At 47.9% G+C, this 19,781-nt stretch overlaps 1 protein-coding gene across 10 annotated transcripts in view; it reads left to right on the top strand.

Moving 5' to 3' along the window:
• Positions 1-19,253, top strand: part of LOC106603100 (disks large homolog 4) — a 92,726-nt gene extending 73,473 nt beyond the window's left edge. For 8 of the 10 annotated variants that reach the window (XM_014196317.2, XM_045716938.1, XM_014196315.2 and 5 more), the window contains 19 exons: positions 1,428-1,481; positions 1,643-1,693; positions 2,499-2,623; positions 7,263-7,432; positions 7,695-7,831; positions 8,497-8,638; positions 8,725-8,863; positions 9,139-9,373; positions 9,637-9,739; positions 9,857-9,971; positions 11,038-11,214; positions 11,482-11,524; positions 11,655-11,685; positions 11,869-11,916; positions 12,025-12,126; positions 12,235-12,407; positions 14,781-14,893; positions 15,023-15,114; positions 15,695-19,253. In XM_014196317.2, coding sequence (XP_014051792.1) covers positions 1,428-1,481; positions 1,643-1,693; positions 2,499-2,623; positions 7,263-7,432; positions 7,695-7,831; positions 8,497-8,638; positions 8,725-8,863; positions 9,139-9,373; positions 9,637-9,739; positions 9,857-9,971; positions 11,038-11,214; positions 11,482-11,524; positions 11,655-11,685; positions 11,869-11,916; positions 12,025-12,126; positions 12,235-12,407; positions 14,781-14,893; positions 15,023-15,114; positions 15,695-15,801 — 2,157 coding nt within the window. In that variant the 3' untranslated portion in view covers positions 15,802-19,253. The remainder of the gene's footprint in view (positions 1-1,427; positions 1,482-1,642; positions 1,694-2,498; positions 2,624-7,262; positions 7,433-7,694; positions 7,832-8,496; positions 8,639-8,724; positions 8,864-9,138; positions 9,374-9,636; positions 9,740-9,856; positions 9,972-11,037; positions 11,215-11,481; positions 11,525-11,654; positions 11,686-11,868; positions 11,917-12,024; positions 12,127-12,234; positions 12,408-14,780; positions 14,894-15,022; positions 15,115-15,694) is intronic. The other 2 variants (XM_014196320.2, XM_014196316.2) reach the window with 1 other exon arrangement.
• The last annotated feature ends 528 nt before the right edge of the window (positions 19,254-19,781 follow it).

Below are 19,781 nucleotides of genomic sequence, written 5' to 3'. Positions count from 1 at the left end.
CAGGAATGTCAGTGTTCTGCCACGGCCAGCGAAGAGCCCGGATCTCAATCCCATTGGGCACGTCTGGGACCTGTTGGATCAGAGGGTGAGGACTAGGGCCATTCCCCCCAGAAATATCTGGGAACTTGCAGGTTCCTTGTTGGAAGAACTGAACTGGCAGATCTGGTGCAGTCCATGAGGAGGGGATGCACTGCAGTACTTAATGCAGCTGGTGCCACACCAGATACTGACTGTTACTTTTGATTTTGACCCCCCCTTTGTTCAGGGACACATTATTCCATTTCAGTTTGTCACGTCTGTGGAACTTGTTCAGTTTATGTCTCAGTTGTTGAATCTTATGTTCATACAAATATTTTACACATGTTAAGTTTGCTGAAAATAAACACAGTTGACAGTGAGAGGACGTTTCTTTTTTTGCTGAGTTTAGGTGGCACCTTTTTTTCCAAGATTGCAGATGAGATGCAACGAAAAACATTTTGGAGAGAGAAGCAACGAGAGGAGAGGGGCTGAAAGGGATGAAGGGAGTTAAACAGAGAGAAAGAGACAGAGATAGATAGAGAGGCGGAAGTAAAATACAGTGTACAGAGTGTATTCTTCGTACAGGATGACAGATGACACCCAGTCGGGGAGCAGGTAAGCCTTCACCACCCTAATGCCAATAGGCCTGGCATGTATTAGAAGCAGCTCCCTGATTAATGGCATCTCGTCTGCTTAGAGATAGATGTCCTGTTCATGGTCTCAGCTTTCACAGGTTGGGCTCTGCTTTGCTCGCTACTCATCAGTGATGCAACATGCGCCCGGAGGCTTTGTTGACACTGAGTGAGAGGAACCACACTGATAGCCTTGAAAGCTAACAGCTCTGATAGATGTTGCCACGACGTTGCCTTTCGTGATGGTGTTATGAAACGACTTCTTCCTTCTCCCTAAACCTGAATGTATTTACAGAATCATTTCACAGAGCGTTGTCATTGTGACACCAACCTAGGGCTTTGTTAGATAACGTTGACTCACAGGAAAGAGCTGCAAAGTCAAGGCCTTGTGGCTGGTGGCTTGTGGCTGGGGTGTGGAGCAGTCAGTCAGTGTGCCAGGCAGGCAGGCAGGACATGTCACAGTGACTATGTGTGGTGTTGTCATCGTCATTAGGCTCTAAAATGGCCGTGCTGTGACTGCAGGGCCTGCCTGCCTGCAGAGGGAGAGGCTCCACAGCCTGAGCAGGGCAGACTGACTCCATGCCTGCTTATCCTGAGATTCACTCAAACATTGTCTCAGTGTACAGAAGTAGGGACTGGGACAGGAAATGTTGTTTCTGCCATAAGGCCCTGACCCTGAAGATTTGGAGTGTTTGTGTGTGCTTGGGTGCACGTGTGGGCTAAAACATTTTCTCTCCTTCTCTCTCTCCCTTTCCTCCCCTCTCTTACCTCTTCCAGGGAAATTCTCCTCCAGTGGTGGTGAACACTGACACGCTTGACGGCTCCCCATACGTAAGAGTAATACTCCGACTATACTGCATTATTTACTGCAGAATACTCGATTATTGATGACCATCCTACACAATACTCATCCCATATTGCTGCGTGGTTTTCGTCCTAGTTTTTACTCATCATTCATTGGAAGTGTGAAAAACACTGTCTTCCTCTCGCAGGTCAATGGGACAGAGGGGGAAATTGAGTATGAAGAGATTACACTGGAAAGAGTGAGTGTTTTACAGCAAATAATTAGAACATAGGGTCAAAGCCTTATTATTATCTTACAACTGATCAGGGATAGCCAAATAACATTGAAATGTATGTAATTTAGTACAGTTTGGTCTGTAATAGTCATGTTTGACACTGTGTGATGTTGTGTGTAATGCTGTGTGTGATGCTATTTCTGATGTGTGTAATGCTGTGTGTGATGTTGTGTGTGTGATGCTATTTGTGATGTTGTGTGTGTGTGTGATGCTATTTGTGATGTTGTGTGTAATGCTGTGTGTGATATTGGATGTAATGCTGTGTGTAATGTTGTGTGTAATGCTGTGTGTGATGCTGTGTGTGATGCTGTGTGTGATGCTGTGTGTGATGCTGTGTGTGATGTGGTGTGTAATGCTGTGTGTGATGTTGTGTGTAATGCTGTGTGTAATGCTGTGTGTAATGCTGTGTGTGATGCTTGTGTGTGTGTGTGATGCTGTTTGTGATGTTGTGTGTAATGCTGTGTGTGCTGTGTGTGATGTTGTGTGTGAGATGCTGTTTGTGATGTTGTGTGTAATGCTGTGTGTGATATTGGATGTAATGCTGTGTAATATTGTGTGTAATGCTGTGTGTAATATTGTGTGTAATGCTGTATCTAATATTGTGTGTAATGCTGTGTGTGATGTTGTGTGTAATGCTGTGTGTAATGCTGTGTGTAATGCTGTGAGGGATATTGTGTGTAATGCTGTGTGTGATGTTGTGTGTAATGCTGTGTGTAATGCTGTGTGTAATGCTGTGAGGGATATTGTGTGTAATGCTGTGTGTGTTTAGGGTAACTCAGGCCTGGGCTTCAGTATAGCTGGGGGGACAGATAACCCTCATGTTGGTGATGACCCCAGCATCTTCATCACCAAGATCATCCCTGGAGGAGCTGCGGCCCAGGACGGACGGCTGAGGTACGCCACTAATTACCTACCTACCTACCTAGCACAGCTAACATCATCTCCTCTTCACCACCCTCAAGTTGTCAATCCCAACCCTTGACTCTGTATACAGACACACACACATACAGTTGAAGTCGGAAGTTTACATGCACCTTAGCCAAATACATTTAAACTCAGTTTTTCACAATTCCTGACATTTAATCCTAGTAAAAATACCCTGTCTTAGGTCAGTTAGGATCACCACTTTATTTTAAGAATGTGAATTGTCCGAATAATAATAGAGAGAATGAGTTATTTCAGCTTTTATTTCTTTCATCACATTCCCAGTGGGTCAGAAGTTTACATACACTCAATTAGTATTTGGTAGCATTGCCTTTAAATTGTTTAATTTGGGTCAAACTTTTCGGGTAGCCTTCCACAAGCTTCCCACAATAAGTTGGATGAATTTTGGCCCATTCCTCCTGACAGAGCTGGTGTAACTGAGTCAGGTTTGTAGGCCTCCTTGCTCGCACATGCTTTTTCAGTTTTGCCCACAGATATTCTATAGGATTGAGGTCAGGGCTTTGTGATGGCCACTCCAATACCTTGACTTTGTTGTCCTTAAGCCCTTTTGCCACAACTTTGGAAGTATGCTTTGGGTCATTGTCCATTTGGAAGATCCATTTGTGACCAAGCTTTAACTTCCTGATTGATGTCTTGAGATGTTGCTTCAATATATCCACGTAATTTTCCTTCCTTGTGATGCCATCTATTTTGTGAAGTGCACCAGTCCCTCCTGCAGCAAAGCACCCCCACAACATGATGCTGCCACTCCCGTGCTTCACGGTTGAGATGGTGTTCTTCGGCTTGCAAGCCTCCCCCTTTTTCCTCCAAACATAACGATGGTAATTATGGCCAAACAGTTCTATTTTTGTTTCATCAGACGAGAGCACATTTCTCCAAAAAGTACGATCTTTGTCCACATGTGCAGTTGGAAACCGTAGTCTGGCTTTTTTATAACGGTTTTGGAGCAGTGGCTTCTTCCTTGCTGAGCGGCCATTCAGGTTATGTCGATATAGGACTCATTTTACTGTGGATATAGATACTTTTGTACCTGTTTCCTCCAGCATCTTCACAAGCTCCTTTGCTGTTGTTCTGGGATTGATTTGCACTTTTCGCACCAAAGTACGTTAATCTCTAGGAGACAGAACGCATCTCCTTCCTGAGCGGTATGATGGCTGCGTGGTCCCATGGTGTTTAAACTTGGGTACTATTGTTTGTACAGATTAACATGGTACCTTCAGGTGTTTGGAAATTGCTCCCAAGGATGAACCAGACTTGTGGAGGTCTACAATTTTTTTTCTGAGGTCTTGGCTGATTTCTTTTGATTTTCCCATCATGTCAAGCAAAGAGGCACTGAGTTTGAAGGTAGACCTTGAAATACGTCCATAGGTACACCTCCAATTGACTCAAATGATGTCAGTTAGCCTATCAGAAGCTTCTAAAGACATCATTTTCTGGAATTTTCCAAGGTGTTTAAAAGGCACAGTCAACTTAGTGTATGTAAAATTCTGACCCACTGGAATTGTGATACAGTGAATTATAAGTGAAATAATCTGTCTGTAAACAATTGTTGGAAAAATGACTAGTGTCATGCACAATGTAGATGTCCTAACCGACTTGCCAAAACTATAGTTTGTTAACAAGAAATGTGTGGAGTGGTTGAAAAACGAGTTTTAATGACTCCAACCTAAGTGTATGTAAACTTCCGACTTCAACTGTATGCAAGTGTATGTACACACATGAATATAGGCTCATGCATATGCAAATACACACACACACACACACACACACACATATAAACACAAACACACAACCCAGGGCTACAACAGTGATGTAGGCTACTCATGTCAATGCCAGCTGAGTCTCAGAGAGAGAAGTCCCACTCTGGTGCCCAACCCCCAACCTCCTCCTCCCCTCCTCCTCCCCTCCCCTCCCCCTCCTCCCTCCCCTCCTCCTCCCCTCCCCCTCCTCCCTCCCCTCCACAGACTGCATTCACTCAGTCAGCCAGACAGATGCTTTTCACCACTGAGTCCACTCATCACAGTGGAGCTGCCTAAATATAGTCCTCCCCCTCCTCCTCCTCACCCTACCTAGGCCCTCTGTACTAGTACTGTCTCTGTCAGCCTTGGCCTAGGGAATGGCTAGCACTTACACACTCTGTCCCTCACAGGCCTGTCCATTACTGAAGGAATTTAACATGGCATTTAAAGGGCACATCTGGGATTCTAGAAGGTATCATCAGAGGAGATGAATATGACACGTCTACCCGTCGTACAAGGCTGGCTGGGCCGCCTCCATCAAAATCACACTTTCCGTTATTCCTCATACATTTGATGTCTCTTAATGTTGTAGAAAATTCAATAGCTTTGAATGCATCAAAAGAACGTTTGACAGTCGCTAGAATGTGCAGGAATGTGTCTCTGAAATCTATATTTACCTGTGTAAATGGACATGTTAAGCGTGGTCCACGAATGAAGCGTATACAAAGGCTAGTTTCTTAATGTTACCTTAAGAGCAGATGGCGTAATGGATAAGGTCATACACATGTCAGGTCCTGAATATTTATGAGCACCAAGGCTTTGAAAAATATGACTCACATTATGGTGCTTTAAAAGCCTTGACAGCTCTGTATCTACACAGTGCATACTCTGTGGACTTCAAAAGCCTTGTCTTCTCTGTATCTACACAGTGCATACTCTGTGGACTTCAAAAGCCTTGTCTTCTCTGTATCTACACAGTGCATACTCTGTGGACTTCAAAAGCCTTGTCTTCTCTGTATCTACACAGTGCATACTCTGTGGGCTTGGAGCTGACGCTGAACTAAAGGGTTACTGGTGGGTGGACTGATTGACGGACTGACTGACTGACTGACTGACTGACAGACGGACTGACTGCTCTTCTCTCTGAGTAGTTAGAGTGACAGAGTGAAGGCCAGGCCAGCTGGTCACGTGACACAGGACAGGAGGATGGGGCCAAGAGAGTACGCTGTAGAGAGGATGGTGTGCAGGGCTGTCTCAAAGGGGTGAGAGAATAGACCCGCTCGACCCCATCCCCTCCTCCCTTCTCCAGACCATCTCTGGAGACCTTCTCCCGTTCTTCACGTCCCTCATCAACTCATCCCTAACCACTGGTTGCGTCCCCTCCGTCTTCAAAATGGCCACCGAGTCGCTCCCCTCCTCAAGAAACCAACACTCGACTTCAAAAACTATAGACCTGTATCCCTTCATTCTTTTCTTTCCAGAACACTTGAGCGTGTTGTCTCTGATCAACTTCCTCGTTATCTCTCTCAGAACGATCTTCTTGACCCTGACCAGTCAGGCTTAAGTACGGGTCGCTCAACCCGAGACTGCTCTTCTCTGTGTCACTGAGGCTCTCCGCGCTGCCAAAGCTGACTCTCTCTCCTCTGTTCTCATCCTCCTAGATCTATCCGCTGCCTTCGACACCGTGAATTATCAGATCCTCCTCTCCACCCTCTTAGGACTGGGCGTCTCAGGCTCTGCATACCCTTGGATTGCATCCTACCTGGCAGCCCGTTCCTACCAGGTGACGTGGAGAGGTCTGCACCACGTACTCTCATTACTGGTGTCCCCCAGGGCTCAGTTTTCTCTATACACCAAGTTGCTCGGCTCTGTCATATCCTCACATGGTCTCTCCTATCATTGCTATGTGGATGACACTCAACTACTTTTCTCCTTTCCCCCTTCTGACACCAAGGTGGCGGCAAGTATCTCTGCGTGCCTGGCAGATATCTCAACTTGGATGTTGGCCCATCTCCTCAAGCTCAACCTTGACAAGGCGGAGCTGCTCTTCGTCCCGGGGAAGGTCTGCCCACTCAAAAACCTCTCCATCACGGTTGACAACTCCACAGTGTCGCCCTCCCAGAGTGCAAAGAACCTTGGTATGACCCTGGACAACACATGGTTGTTCTCTGCAAACATCAAAGCAGTGACTCGCTCCTGAGGGTTCACGCTCTACAACATCCGTAGAGTACGACCCTACCTCACACAGGAAGCGGCACAGGTCCTAATCCAGGCACTTGTCCTCTCTCGTCTGGACTACTGCAACTCGCTGTTGACTGGGCTCCCCGCTTGTGCCATCAAACCCCTGCAACTTATCCAGAACGCTGCAGCCCGTCTGGTTTTCAACCTTCCCAAGTTCTCTCATGTCACCCCACTCCTCCTCACACTCTACTAGCTTCCAGTCGAAGCTCGCATCCACTACAATACCTTAGTACTTGCCTATGGAGCAGCAAGAGAAACTGCCCCTCCCTACCTTCAGGCTATGCTCAAACCCTCAACCCAACCTGAGTACTCCGTTCTGCCACCTCAGGTCTCTTGACCCTTCCACCCCTACGGGAGGGCAGCTGCCGCTCAGCCCAGTCAAAACCCGTCTCTGTCCTGGCACCCCAACAGTGGAACCAGCTTCTCCCTGAAGCTAGGACAGCAGAGTCCCTGCCCATCTTCCCAAAACATCTGAAACCCTACCTCTTCCAACACTCTTAAATAATCCTCTTCCTCACCTCGACACCTCACCTTGGTGGCAGATTCGTCACTAACAATAAACCTCTCTCTTCTCTCTCTCTATTTCTCTCTCTCTCTCCCTCTCTCAGTGTGAATGACAGTATCCTGTTTGTGAATGATGTTGATGTGAGGGAGGTGACCCACAGTCTGGCAGTGGAAGCTCTGAAGGAGGCGGGAGCCATCGTCCGCCTCTACGTGCTCCGCAGGAAACCAGCCGCAGAGAAAGTCACCGAGATCAAACTCATCAAAGGGCCGAAAGGTACAGCTCTGTTTGGGTCTGTTTGTGTGGTTAGTGCTTACATATTTATGTACCTGTCCGTTATTATTTACATCTTTCTTTCTACCTGCTCCATCTCTCTCTCTCTCGCTTTCTCTCTCCATCTCACTCTCTCTGTTTCTCTCCATCTCTCTCTCTGTCTCTCTCGCTGTCTCTCTCTCTCATATTCTCTCTTACTCTCTCTCTCTCTCTCTCTCTCTCTCTCTCTCTCTTTCTCTCTCTGCTCCACCCGTCCCTCTCATAGGTCTAGGTTTCAGCATCGCTGGAGGGGTGGGTAACCAGCACATACCAGGAGACAACAGCATCTATGTCACTAAGATCATCGAGGGCGGGGCTGCTCACAAGGACCAGCGGCTGCAGATAGGGGATAAGATACTGGCGGTCAGTCGTCACACACACACTGGCTAGTAGAGGCCCACTTAGACGAGCCAGCATATCTTGTCCACTTCAGCAGCGTAGCTGCATTAAGAATCTCGATAAATAACAGTTGTAATTTTCACAGCCTGAGATGACTTTCATTAATATGGTAATAGATGTGTGGGATAGGAGAGTTATTTAACATCACCAGCACTGCTTCTGCTGCTGCCTGCACTGTGTAGCTCTACTGCCATCTGCTGGGACATAGAGAAACTGCACTGTGTAGCTCTACTGCCATCTGCTGGGCCATAGAGAAACTGCACTGTGTAGCTCTACTGCCATCTGCTGGGACATAGAGAAACTGCACTGTGTAGCTCTACTGCCATCTGCTGGGCCATAGAGAAACTGCAGATGAGTGGTGGATTAGACTCAATATGGGCTCTATGCAGAAACTACAAAATGGTGCCTGATCCACTGCTTTATTTCCCAATGAGCTATGATACCATGCCTGTGATTTCGAAATAGCTTCAGAACGTCCTCAGAGAGAAGGATCACGTTGACATTCCATTGACTGAGAAGCTGTATAATATGCCTGTCAGCACTGCAGGGGCTATTTTACTCCGTCCGTGATGTACAGGTCAGCACCATGTGTAGCAGTAGGTCTGATCCCATGCTGTCTGTGGGTTCAGGTGAACAGTGTGTGTCTGGAGGACGTGATGCATGAGGATGCAGTGGGAGCCCTGAAGAACACAGCCGAGGTGGTTTACCTCAGGGTGGCCAAGCCTAACAACCTCTACCTGAACTCCTACAACCCGCCAGACCTTACCAGCAGTAAGTGTGGTGTGTGTGTGTGTGTGTGTGTGTGTGTGTGTGTGTGTGTGTGTGGTCCTCTAATGGTCCATGTCTTTTGTCTTCAGCTTACTCCGCTCACATGGACACAGATCTTGGCCACCCCACCTACCTTGGATCAGATTACCCACAAGCCCTCACTCCCACGTCACCCAGTCGCTTCTCTCCAGTGTTGCACAGCATGATGGGGGATGAAGACCTTCCCAGGTGAGCAAAGCTTTCTGGGCTGACTCATATGCCAAATCAACCTATGGCGTTTCCCAAAGCCCTCTCATAGGGATCGTAAAATGACGGGCTTGGTGTGAAAATGGAAAGCTCCTGATGGAAGTAGATTTGGTTAGCATAGGCCTGACCCAGAGCTAACCAACGATTATTTTCTTTTTCTCTCTGCCTCCCTCCTCCTTGTGCCCCAAAATGCGGTGTCCCCATTTCACTACTCATTTACATCTCTCCCTCCCCATGTTGCCTCTCCCTTTTGTTAGTCTCCTTCTTCCCCTCCATTTCTCCTCGTCTCTCCCTGACCCTCCGTCCCTCCCCTTCTCCCCTGCTCTCTCTGTCAGGGAGCCTAGGAGAGTGCTGATCCACCGGGGTTCTACAGGCCTGGGTTTTAACATCGTGGGAGGAGAGGATGGAGAGGGGATCTTCATCTCCTTCATCCTGGCAGGGGGGCCTGCCGACCTCAGCGGGGAGCTGCGCAAGGGCGACCAGATCCTCAGCGTAAGGACACACACACAAGTGGATTCATATTCTGTACACACACACACACACACACATACTCACATGTGTATAGTCACGCAACCACACAGGCACACACTTACGTATATACACACACTCTCGATCGCTCTCTTGCTTAGGCACATACAATACGCACACACTTCTCTGAGTGTTGAGGATGTGTTAGTATTGTGTGTGTGTGTGTGTGTGTGTGTGTGTGTGTGTGTGTGTGTGTGTGTGTGTGTGTGTGTGTGTGTGTGCGTCAGGTGAATGGAGTGGACCTGCGTATCGCCACCCATGAGCAGGCTGCGGCAGCCTTGAAGAACGCTGGCCAGACTGTCACCATCATCGCCCAGTACAGACCAGAGGGTGAGGCCAGCACTACAGTAACCTACCATTGCACACAACACTGCATCACCGTACGCCAATGGACCATACATGTACTAATGTGTGTGTGTGTGTGTGTGTGTGTGTGTGTGTGTTCAGAGTACAGCCGTTTCGAAGCGAAGATCCACGACCTGAGGGAACAGCTGATGAACAGCAGCATGGGTTCTGGTCAGACGACACTGAGGAGCAACCCCAAGAGAGGCTTCTACATCAGGTACTCATTAATACTGCACTATATACTATATACAACCCCAAGAGAGGCTTCTACATCAGGTACTCATTAATACTGCACTATATACTATATACAACCCCAAGAGAGGCTTCTACATCAGGTACTCATTAATACTGCACTATATACTATATACAACCCCAAGAGAGGCTTCAACATCAGGTACTCATTAATATTTATATACTATATACAACCCCAAGAGAGGCTTCTACATCAGGTACTCATTAATACTGCACTATATACTATATACAACCCCAAGAGAGGCTTCTACATCAGGTACTCATTAATACTGCACTATATACTATATACAACCCCAAGAGAGGCTTCTACATCAGGTACTCATTAATACTGCACTATATACTATATACAACCCCAAGAGAGGCTTCAACATCAGGTACTCATTAATACTGCACTATATACTATATACAACCCCAAGAGAGGCTTCTACATCAGGTACTCATTAATACTGCACTACATACAACCCCAAGAGAGGCTTCTACATCAGGTACTTATTAATACTGCACTATATACAACCCCAAGAGAGGCTTCAACATTAGGTAACTTATTAATACTGCACTATATACAACCCCAAGAGAGGCTTCTATGTCAGTTACTCATTAATAATGCACTATATACTATAATCAACCCCAACAGAGGCTTCAACATCAGGTACTCATTAATACTGCACTATATAATATGTACAACACCAAGAGAGGCTTCAACATCAGGTACTTATTAATACTGCACTATATACAACCCCAAGAGAGGCTTCAACATCGGGTGCTCATTAATACTGCACTATATACTATATACTACCCCAAGAGAGGCTTCTACATCAGGTACTCATTAATACTGCACTATATACTATATACAACCCCAAGAGAGGCTTCAACATCAGGACACAACACTGCTACTACCAGGCTAGTACAGCACTGTGAACACTTCAGAGCACAACAACCCACTTAGACTTCAAAGAATGGCTGTATCTACGTTTGTAACTGTGTCTTCTTCCTTTCCTCTCCCATGATCTCCTCTCCTCCGTCTGTCCCAGGGCCCTGTTTGACTATGATAAGACAGCAGACTGTGGTTTCCTGAGCCAGGCGGTGGGCTTCAGGTTTGGTGACGTGCTCCATGTCCTGGACTGTGGTGATGAGGAGTGGTGGCAGGCCAGGCGGGTCAGTCCGCAGACAGACGTTGAGGAGGTTGGCTTTATTCCCAGCAAACGCAGGTCAGACACCTCACAGCTGTGTGTGTCTGTGTGTGTGTGTGTGTGTGTGTGTGTGTGTGTGTGTGTGTGTGTGTGTGTGTGTGTGTGTGTGTGCACTATATGCTATTTGCTTTCTCCGTTTGCATGTGGAATTGCGCAGACAGCGTAACTGATGTTGTATTCTATGGTTATGTAGCGGATCTTTCACTTTCAGCCTTTCTTCCCCTCTCCCGCTCTCTTTCTCTCCCTCTGCCCTTTACTGCCTCATTTCATTCCTAACCCCTTCAGGGTAGAAAGGAAAGAGTGGTCTCGCATGGGCACCAAAGAGAGGGTAAGCACATAAGTTAGTGAGCGTCTATGAATGATCTTACATCAGTGTCTTCGTCTCTCTCTCTCTCTCTCTCTCTCTCTCTCTCTCTCTCTCTCTCTCTCTAAACATCTGTTTTCTCTGTGTTGTCTAGGATCACAGTCGGGACAGCCTCGGATCTCAAGGTAAGCAGCTGTAGCGGAGGAGATTGGCTCTGCCCTCAGTAGTGGTAGAAATGATTATGATTTGATTTAGCTAGAATGACACAGTGATCAGATGAACAGTAAGATCTGATGTAAGATCTGATGTAAGATCTGATTGACTAACTGTCAGACCGACTGGCTGGTGTCGTTGTGTTCTGGTTTCAGGGAGGGACGATTCTCAACACAGCTATGAAACAGTGACACAAGTAGAGGGTGAGAATAGACTTTCAAGTACTATTTTATTCACGTTATACTTCTATTTACTCCTTATTTATTCCGTCTTACCTGTCTCTCTCTCTCTCTCTCTCTCTCTCCATAAAGTGCATTATGCCAGGCCCATCATAATATTGGGTCCCATAAAGGACAGGGTAAATGATGACCTGCTGTCGGAGTTCCCTGACAAGTTTGGATCTTGTGTCCCTCGTAAGTATTGACCCGTCGTAGATGAACCATTTCCCTGCTCGCCCCATTGGTTTACGTCGATCTATTGACAGGGTGATTGGTTGACAGCCTTGTCCCCTCCCCCCACAGACACCACGCGGCCCAAGCGGGAGTACGAGGTGGACGGGCGGGACTACCACTTTGTGTCGTCACGGGAACAGATGGAGAAGGACATCCAGAGCCACCGCTTCATCGAGGCGGGCCAGTACAACAGCCACCTATACGGCACCAGCGTCCAGAGCGTGAGAGAGGTGGCGGAGCAGGTGCAGCATAGATAACACCCCCCCCCCAGAGATACAGTATATTATCATGATGTTATTAATGTGATTCTATATTATTTATAATGGGTTTACATGAGAGGGGTGATACATTAGGCCGCGCTACATTATTTAACATGGTCCCAACAGCTGCTGTACTGTATTGATTGGCTTAAGAAGTGTAAAAGGATCTGTCTGATTGAATCCCCTCCACCCTCCCTACCTCCCTCCGTCTCTCCCTCTGTTCTCTCCCTCCCCTCCACCCTCCCTACCTCCCTCCGTCTCTCCCTCTGTTCTCTCCCTCCCCTCCACCCTCCCTACCTCCCTCCGTCTCTCCCTCTGTTCTCTCCCTCCCCTCCACCCTCCCTACCTCCCTCCACTCTCTCCCTCTGTTCTCTCCCTCCCCTCCACCCTCCCTACCTCCCTCCGTCTCTCCCTCTGTTCTCTCCCTCCCCTCCACCCTCCCTACCTCCTACCTCCCTCTGTTCTCTCCCTCCCCTCCACCCTCCCTATCTCTCCCTCTGTTCTCTCCCTCCCCTCCCCCTACCCTCCCTACCTCCCTCTGTTCTCTCCCTCCCCTCCACCCTCCCTACCTCTCTCCCTCTGTTCTCTCCCTCCCCTCCACCCTCCCTACCTCCCTCCGTCTCTCCCTCTGTTCTCTCCCTCCCCTCCACCCTCCCTACCTCCTCTCTCCCTCTGTTCTCTCCCTCCCCTCCACCCTCCCTACCTCCCTCCGTCTCTCCCTCTGTTCTCTCCCTCCCCTCCACCCTCCCTACCTCCCTCCATCTCTCCCTCCCCTCCACCCTCCCTACTCCTCCCTCTGTTCTCTCCCTCCCCTCCACCCTCCCTACCTCCCTCCGTCTCTCCCTCTGTTCTCTCCCTCCCCTCCACCCTCCCTACCTCCTCCCTCCATCTCTCCCTCTGTCTCTCCCTCCCTCCACCCTCCCTACCTCCCTCCGTCTCTCCCTCTGTTCTCTCCCTCCCCTCCACCCTCCCTACCTCCCTCCGTCTCTCCCTCTGTTCTCTCCCTCCCCTCCACCCTCCCTACCTCCCTCCGTCTCTCCCTCTGTTCTCTCCCTCCCCTCCACCCTCCCTACCTCCCTCCGTCTCTCCCTCTGTTCTCTCCCTCCCCTCCACCCTCCCTACCTCCCTCCGTCTCTCCCTCTGTTCTCTCTCTCCCTCCACCCTCCCTACCTCCCTCCGTCTCTCCCTCTGTTCTCTCCCTCCCCTCCACCCTCCCTACCTCCCTCCATCTCTCCCTCTGTTCTCTCCCTCCCCTCCACCCTCCCTACCTCCCTCTGTTCTCTCCCTCCCCTCCACCCTCCCTACCTCCCTCCGTCTCTCCCTCTGTTCTCTCCCTCCCCTCCACCCTCCCTACCTCCCTCCGTCTCTCCCTCTGTTCTCTCCCTCCCCTCCACCCTCCCTACCTCCCTCCATCTCTCCCTCTGTTCTCTCCCTCCCCTCCACCCTCCCTACCTCCCTCCGTCTCTCCCTCTGTTCTCTCCCTCCCCTCCACCCTCCCTACCTCCCTCCGTCTCTCCCTCTGTTCTCTCCCTCCCCTCCACCCTCCCTACCTCCCTCCGTCTCTCCCTCTGTTCTCTCCCTCCCCTCCACCCTCCCTACCTCCCTCCGTCTCTCCCTCTGTTCTCTCCCTCCCCTCCACCCTCCCTACCTCCCTCCGTCTCTCCCTCTGTTCTCTCCCTCCCCTCCACCCTCCCTACCTCCTCTCCATCTCTCCTCTCCCCTCCCTCCACCCTCCCTACCTCCCTCCATCTCTCCCTCTGTTCTTCCCTCCCCTCCACCCTCCCTACCTCCCTCCGTCTCTCCCTCTGTTCTCTCCCTCCCCTCCACCCTCCCTACCTCCCTCTGTTCTCTCCCTCTCCTCCACCCTCCCTACCTCCCTCCGTCTCTCCCTCTGTTCTCTCCCTCCCCTCCCCTCCACCCTCCCTACCTCCCTCCGTTCTCTCCCTGCATCTCTCCCTCCTCCCTCCATCTCTTCCTCCCCTCCACCCACCCTACCTCCCTACCTCCCTCTGTTCTCTCCCCTGCATCTCTCCCTCCTCCCTCCATCTCTCCTCCCCCTCCACCCACCCTCCCTACCTCCCTCTGTTCTCTCCCCTGCATCTCTCCCTACCTCCCTCCATCTCTCTCCTCCCCTCCACCCACCCTCCCTACCTCCCTCTGTTCTCTCCCCTGCATCTCTCCCTCCTCCCTCCATCTCTTCCTCCCCTCCACCCACCCTCCCTACCGCCCTCCGTTCTCTCCCTGCATCTCTCCCTCCTCCCTCCATCTCTTCCTCCCCTCCACCCACCCTCCCTACCGCCCTCCATTCTCTCCCTCCCCTCATCATTCCATTTCCCTGCTGTGCTGTGTGAGTAGCAGGGGAAACACTGTATACTGGACGTGTCGGCCAATGCTGTCCGCAGACTACAGGCCGCTCAGCTACACCCCATCGCCATCTTCGTCCGGCCCAAGTCACTGGAGAATGTCCTGTACGTACACAATTACACACACGCACAAAGTATACACACACTCGCACACACACAAGATATACACACACTCACACACTAGCTGTCTGACTTGTGTTGATTTGACGATTGCGTGTGTTGTTTGTTGTGCAGAGAGATCAACACTCGTCTGACAGAAGAGCAGGCCAGGAAGGGCATGGACCGTGCTCTCAAACTGGAACAGGACTTCATAGAGTGCTTCTCAGGTAACACTGGAACACTTTGGGCTGTAATTCCAATAATGAACCTTTCACTGCAGTGGGCTACATCAGGGTCACACAGAGGTTTCTGGGTAGTCTTAAATAAATCTACTTTGAAACCAAAGTATACACCTCACACTCATGGTTATGGGCTTATAAAGAAGACACCTGTACTATGTCAGATATACAATTGAAGTTTTAAAATATAACAGAACTGTTTGACATAAAAACAACACATGTTCATCTTTTTTTTATATATATATATAATTGTTATTAATTATAAAATGATGAAAAATATGAATAGTATTCCTCCCATGAGGCCAAAGAGGGCGCTTTTGGTCATTGACTGCAGGAAAGGGCTACACACAGGGATGTTTTGACCTAATTCTCCTCTGACTTGATCTTGATGTTGCCTCATAGTTCCTTCCACACACGGACAGACACATATCTGACTCTCTCTCTCTTTCTCTCTCTCTTTCTCTCTTCCTCTCTGTCTCTCTCTCTTCATCTCTTCCCCTCTATGTCTCCCTCTCCCTCCGCATCACCTTACCTCTCCCTCTCTCTCTCTCTCTCTCTCTCTCTCCAGCTGTGGTGGAAGGTGACAGCTTCGAGGAGGTTTACCACAAGGTGAAGACGGTGATCGAGGAGCAGTCGGGGCCTTACATCTGGATCCCCACCCGGGAGAGGCTGTGAGGCTGCCCCATAATCCACCTCCACCCCCCCCCCCCCCACCCCCCCCAACCACCCTCAGCCAGTCTGCCCTCCAGCCCAACCAGCGCTCAGAGAGACAGAGAGAGACACAGAGAGACACTAAGGCAGACACACACACACACACACACACACACACACACAAACAAACACAAACACACACAGGGGGACACGTGAAGATAGAGACACATAATCACACAGAGAGAGAGACACAGAGTAATACTAAAAGACAGACACAGGTATAGAAACCCAGAGAAACAGGTAAGGACAGTATTTAATCAGTATTCATATATAATCCATGTGTGGTGAGTACTGAGCGAGACAGAGAGGTGACCAAGTTGGGCGTGGCAAGGCAGGGCGGTGGGCGTCCCCAGGATAAGCACAGGGTAACGGATCGCCATCTCCCCCTCTCCGTCTCCCTCAGTCTCATTGGCTGCCTATGACATCCCCACTGACAAACAGGCGGGCAAAACCATCAGCGGCCCCTCCGATCCCTCCTTTTTTTATATCCCTTTGCCTCCTCTCCTCCTCCTGTCAACTCTCTCTCTCCATTCAGGACATGAAACGGAGAGAGAGAGAGAGAGAGAGAGAGAGAGAGAAGGAGTGCATAGACTATGGAGGGACACACAGATCATATTGAGTCCCTCTGACCCGGAGGAGGCTCTATTCTAGTGAAAAGGCTTTGCTCCGTGTATGAACAACTAGGAACATCATCCCACTAACCAAGACTGGCATTCGCTCAATCACCCATGAATAGCATTTGCGAGGGCATTTTTCAAAAGCAGCTCAAATATAAACTCAAATTCTGAATTTGTGCATGCGTCCTCAAAGACAACAGATATGGGAGTTGAGGAAAATGGTGGATAATAAGAAGAAAGGATGTAGAAGAAGAAGAGGAGAAACCCGTTTCCCCCTCCATGTTGATGGGCGGGGAGTTTCTAGCATGTCTCAGCAGAGAGAGGAGCAGAGCGGTACAGATGGAGAAAGAGGGGCTAACTCACTGTGTGCATAGACAATGGAAGACCTCGTGTATAACCTCTGGGTCTCTTCTGTAAGGCACACACAGTCAGCCGTACAGCAGGGCCATTCTAAATCCACCCGGCTCTTCTCCAGAAGCACTGGGCGGTCTGCCCTGTTTGTAACGACCAGGCAGATTCCATGCTGAATGTTCTCTTAAGGCACAACAGCAGAGTCCTTAGCTTCAGCGCTTTAGTGTTAAGAGCACCACAGCCAATTCTCTGATCACTCTTCCAAATAGACCCTCAACAACCCACACACAGTGTTCTCACTGGCCTGTGTGTGTGTGTGTGTGTGTGTGTATGTATGTGTGTGTGTGTGTGTGTGCGTGTGTGTGAGTGTGAGTGTGTGTGTGGACTGTGTGAGGATTAAATCTCTCTTCCTCTCTACCACTCTTTCTCTGCCTCTTTCTTTCACTCTCTCTTTCTTTCCTCACAAATTAAGGCTACGTATATATAACACGTTTAACAGACAAAAAGGCCTATACAAATATATATTTTTAATGACGATTTATAACAGGAGTTAGAGCCTGTAAAATGTAATATCTCTTCAACAATATTCTATTGCTTTGTTTGGGTAAACTTTCTCTTGTGTTTGGGGATTTGTTTTGGTCCTTGACCATCGATTTGCCCTGCCACAACACACAGTCCTGACACACAAACACACAAAGAAACACATAATAACTGAGGTATAACTGAGATATAACTGAGAAATAACTGAGGTATAACTGAGGTATAACTGAGGTATATCTGAGATATGACTGAGCTATAACAGAGCTATAACAGATATATCTGAGATATAACAGGTATAACTGAGCTATGACTGAGCTATAACTGAGCTATGACTGAGCTATAACAGAGCTATAACAGATATATCTGAGATATAACAGGTATAACTGAGCTATAACTGAGCTATAACTGAGCTATAACTGATATAACTGAGCTATAACTGAGCTATGACTGAGCTATATCTGAGCTATAACTGAGCTATGACTGAGCTATGACTGAGCTATAACTGAGCTATAACTGAGCTATAACTGAGCTATATCTGAGATACAACTGAGATATAACTGAGCTATAACTGAGCCTCAGTGCAGCATGTGTATTATCTTCTCCAGTTACACATCTCACTTCCTGTGGCTAGAGTGTTTTGAGTTGAGGTACAGTAGCTATATAATACACTAGTCCAATCTTATGGATGGGGTAAGGTGGTGTGTGTGTGTGTGTGTGTGTGTATGCGTGTGCATGTGTATGTGGGCGGTTGTGCATGTGAATGGGTGGGTATGCAAATGTGTGTGCTTGCGTGTGTGAGTTCCAGGCTCATGAGATTTGGTGCAATAGTGTAATGATGATATGCAATGAGACTGGGTTTGGGTGTCTTCGAAGATATATAATAATACGTTATAGGTATGATATATAAGTATAATAATATGTTTGCACTGACAGCATTAATACAGGTTTTAATAGGGGGAGTGAGAATAAGACAAAATAAAATATGGATTCCAGGGGTTTACAGACACTCGTTTGTATTTTTAACCATTTGTTTAGAACTTTTGATTTGACGTTTAAAGAGTGAAGTTACTGGTGGAAGTGACCGTTCATATTTATTGTTCTTTTATTTCGGCTCACTTGCTTTTCCCAGTGAGAGATGGAAAGTAGTAATGTTTTGGATTGATTATTTATTATTAAGTGCTCTCACTGTTTCAGTTTTATTCACTTAGAAGTCTGTATATTCTAATTTGTATCATTTTTTTTTTTTTTTTACTTAAAGAAATCTCAGTTTTTGGGGACTGGCCAGAACTGTTGTAAATACAGAGATGTGTGGGGTGTGGGACGCTCTTGCAATGCATACTGCTCATTGGACATTAGAGAAACCATCAGTCTCAGCACTGGGACCTGAGCCCACAGCCCTACTACCCCCTCTAATACACAGGAACACATCACTTTGAGTGGGTCTCACACACACACACACACACACACACACACACACACACACACACACACACACACAAGGCTAAGATATCAGCACTTCTTATTCTCTCTCTCTCTCACACACACACACACACACACACACACACACACAAACATACACAAGCACACACATTCTACATGAATGGAATAATAGTATGTTATTAATTTCTTTATTTGAAAAATCAAATGTATTTCTTATTCTCTGTCTCAGACATCCATATCATAGTGTGATACTCCTAAACAAAATATATATACATTTTTACTGAATAGACTGATGATAAAATTACATCGAAGTCAACTGATGCAGAACATATGTTTAAAATGATTTATCTTGCAAAAGATATTTAACAATGACAATATCAAGCAAACTAATATGTTTCATTTAAGTGAATCGCTTGTTGTAAATTAGCTATAAAGACAAGACAATTAATTAAAATAAGCTTTCTGGAAGAAAAAAATTGTGTCATGGCACCATTTTGTTTTTGCAGAGACTGTTTCATGTTGTGTTTTGGGAACAAGCCAGGAACTAACCATGCAGGTAAGGTTGGTCCTCAGCCTGGGAAGAGGAAAATGACCAGAACATTTTGTCCTTTAGGGGGCGCTCATGTTCCATTTCTGTAGAGTACTTCTCCGCAGTCTCTAGTTTCACCTACTGCAATCTTTTATTTTGGCTCTCCTTCCTTTTGTTGTGGTGTGTTTTTGTGTGCTTCTTGTTTTCCCAAATGTATTGTTTTTTGTTTTGCTCTTTCATTTTTTTCTGTCTCTCCATGTTCTCCACACCCCCCCCCCTTCTCTCTCTCTCTCCCTCCCTCTCTCCTCACTCTGCTGACACCTAGGGGACCACCCTTTTCCCTTTAGGAAATCACACAACAAAGATGCTTCCTCTGTGAGCCTGAGATTTAGAGGTGTGTGTGTGTGTGTGTGTGTGTGTGTGTGTGTGTGTGTGTGTGTGTGTGTGTGTGTGTGTGTGTGTGTGTG

This window comes from Salmo salar, chromosome ssa04, assembly GCF_905237065.1.
Source record: "Salmo salar chromosome ssa04, Ssal_v3.1, whole genome shotgun sequence".
Classification (NCBI taxonomy): domain Eukaryota; kingdom Metazoa; phylum Chordata; class Actinopteri; order Salmoniformes; family Salmonidae; genus Salmo; species Salmo salar.
This window is presented reverse-complemented; position numbering and strand designations above follow the sequence as displayed.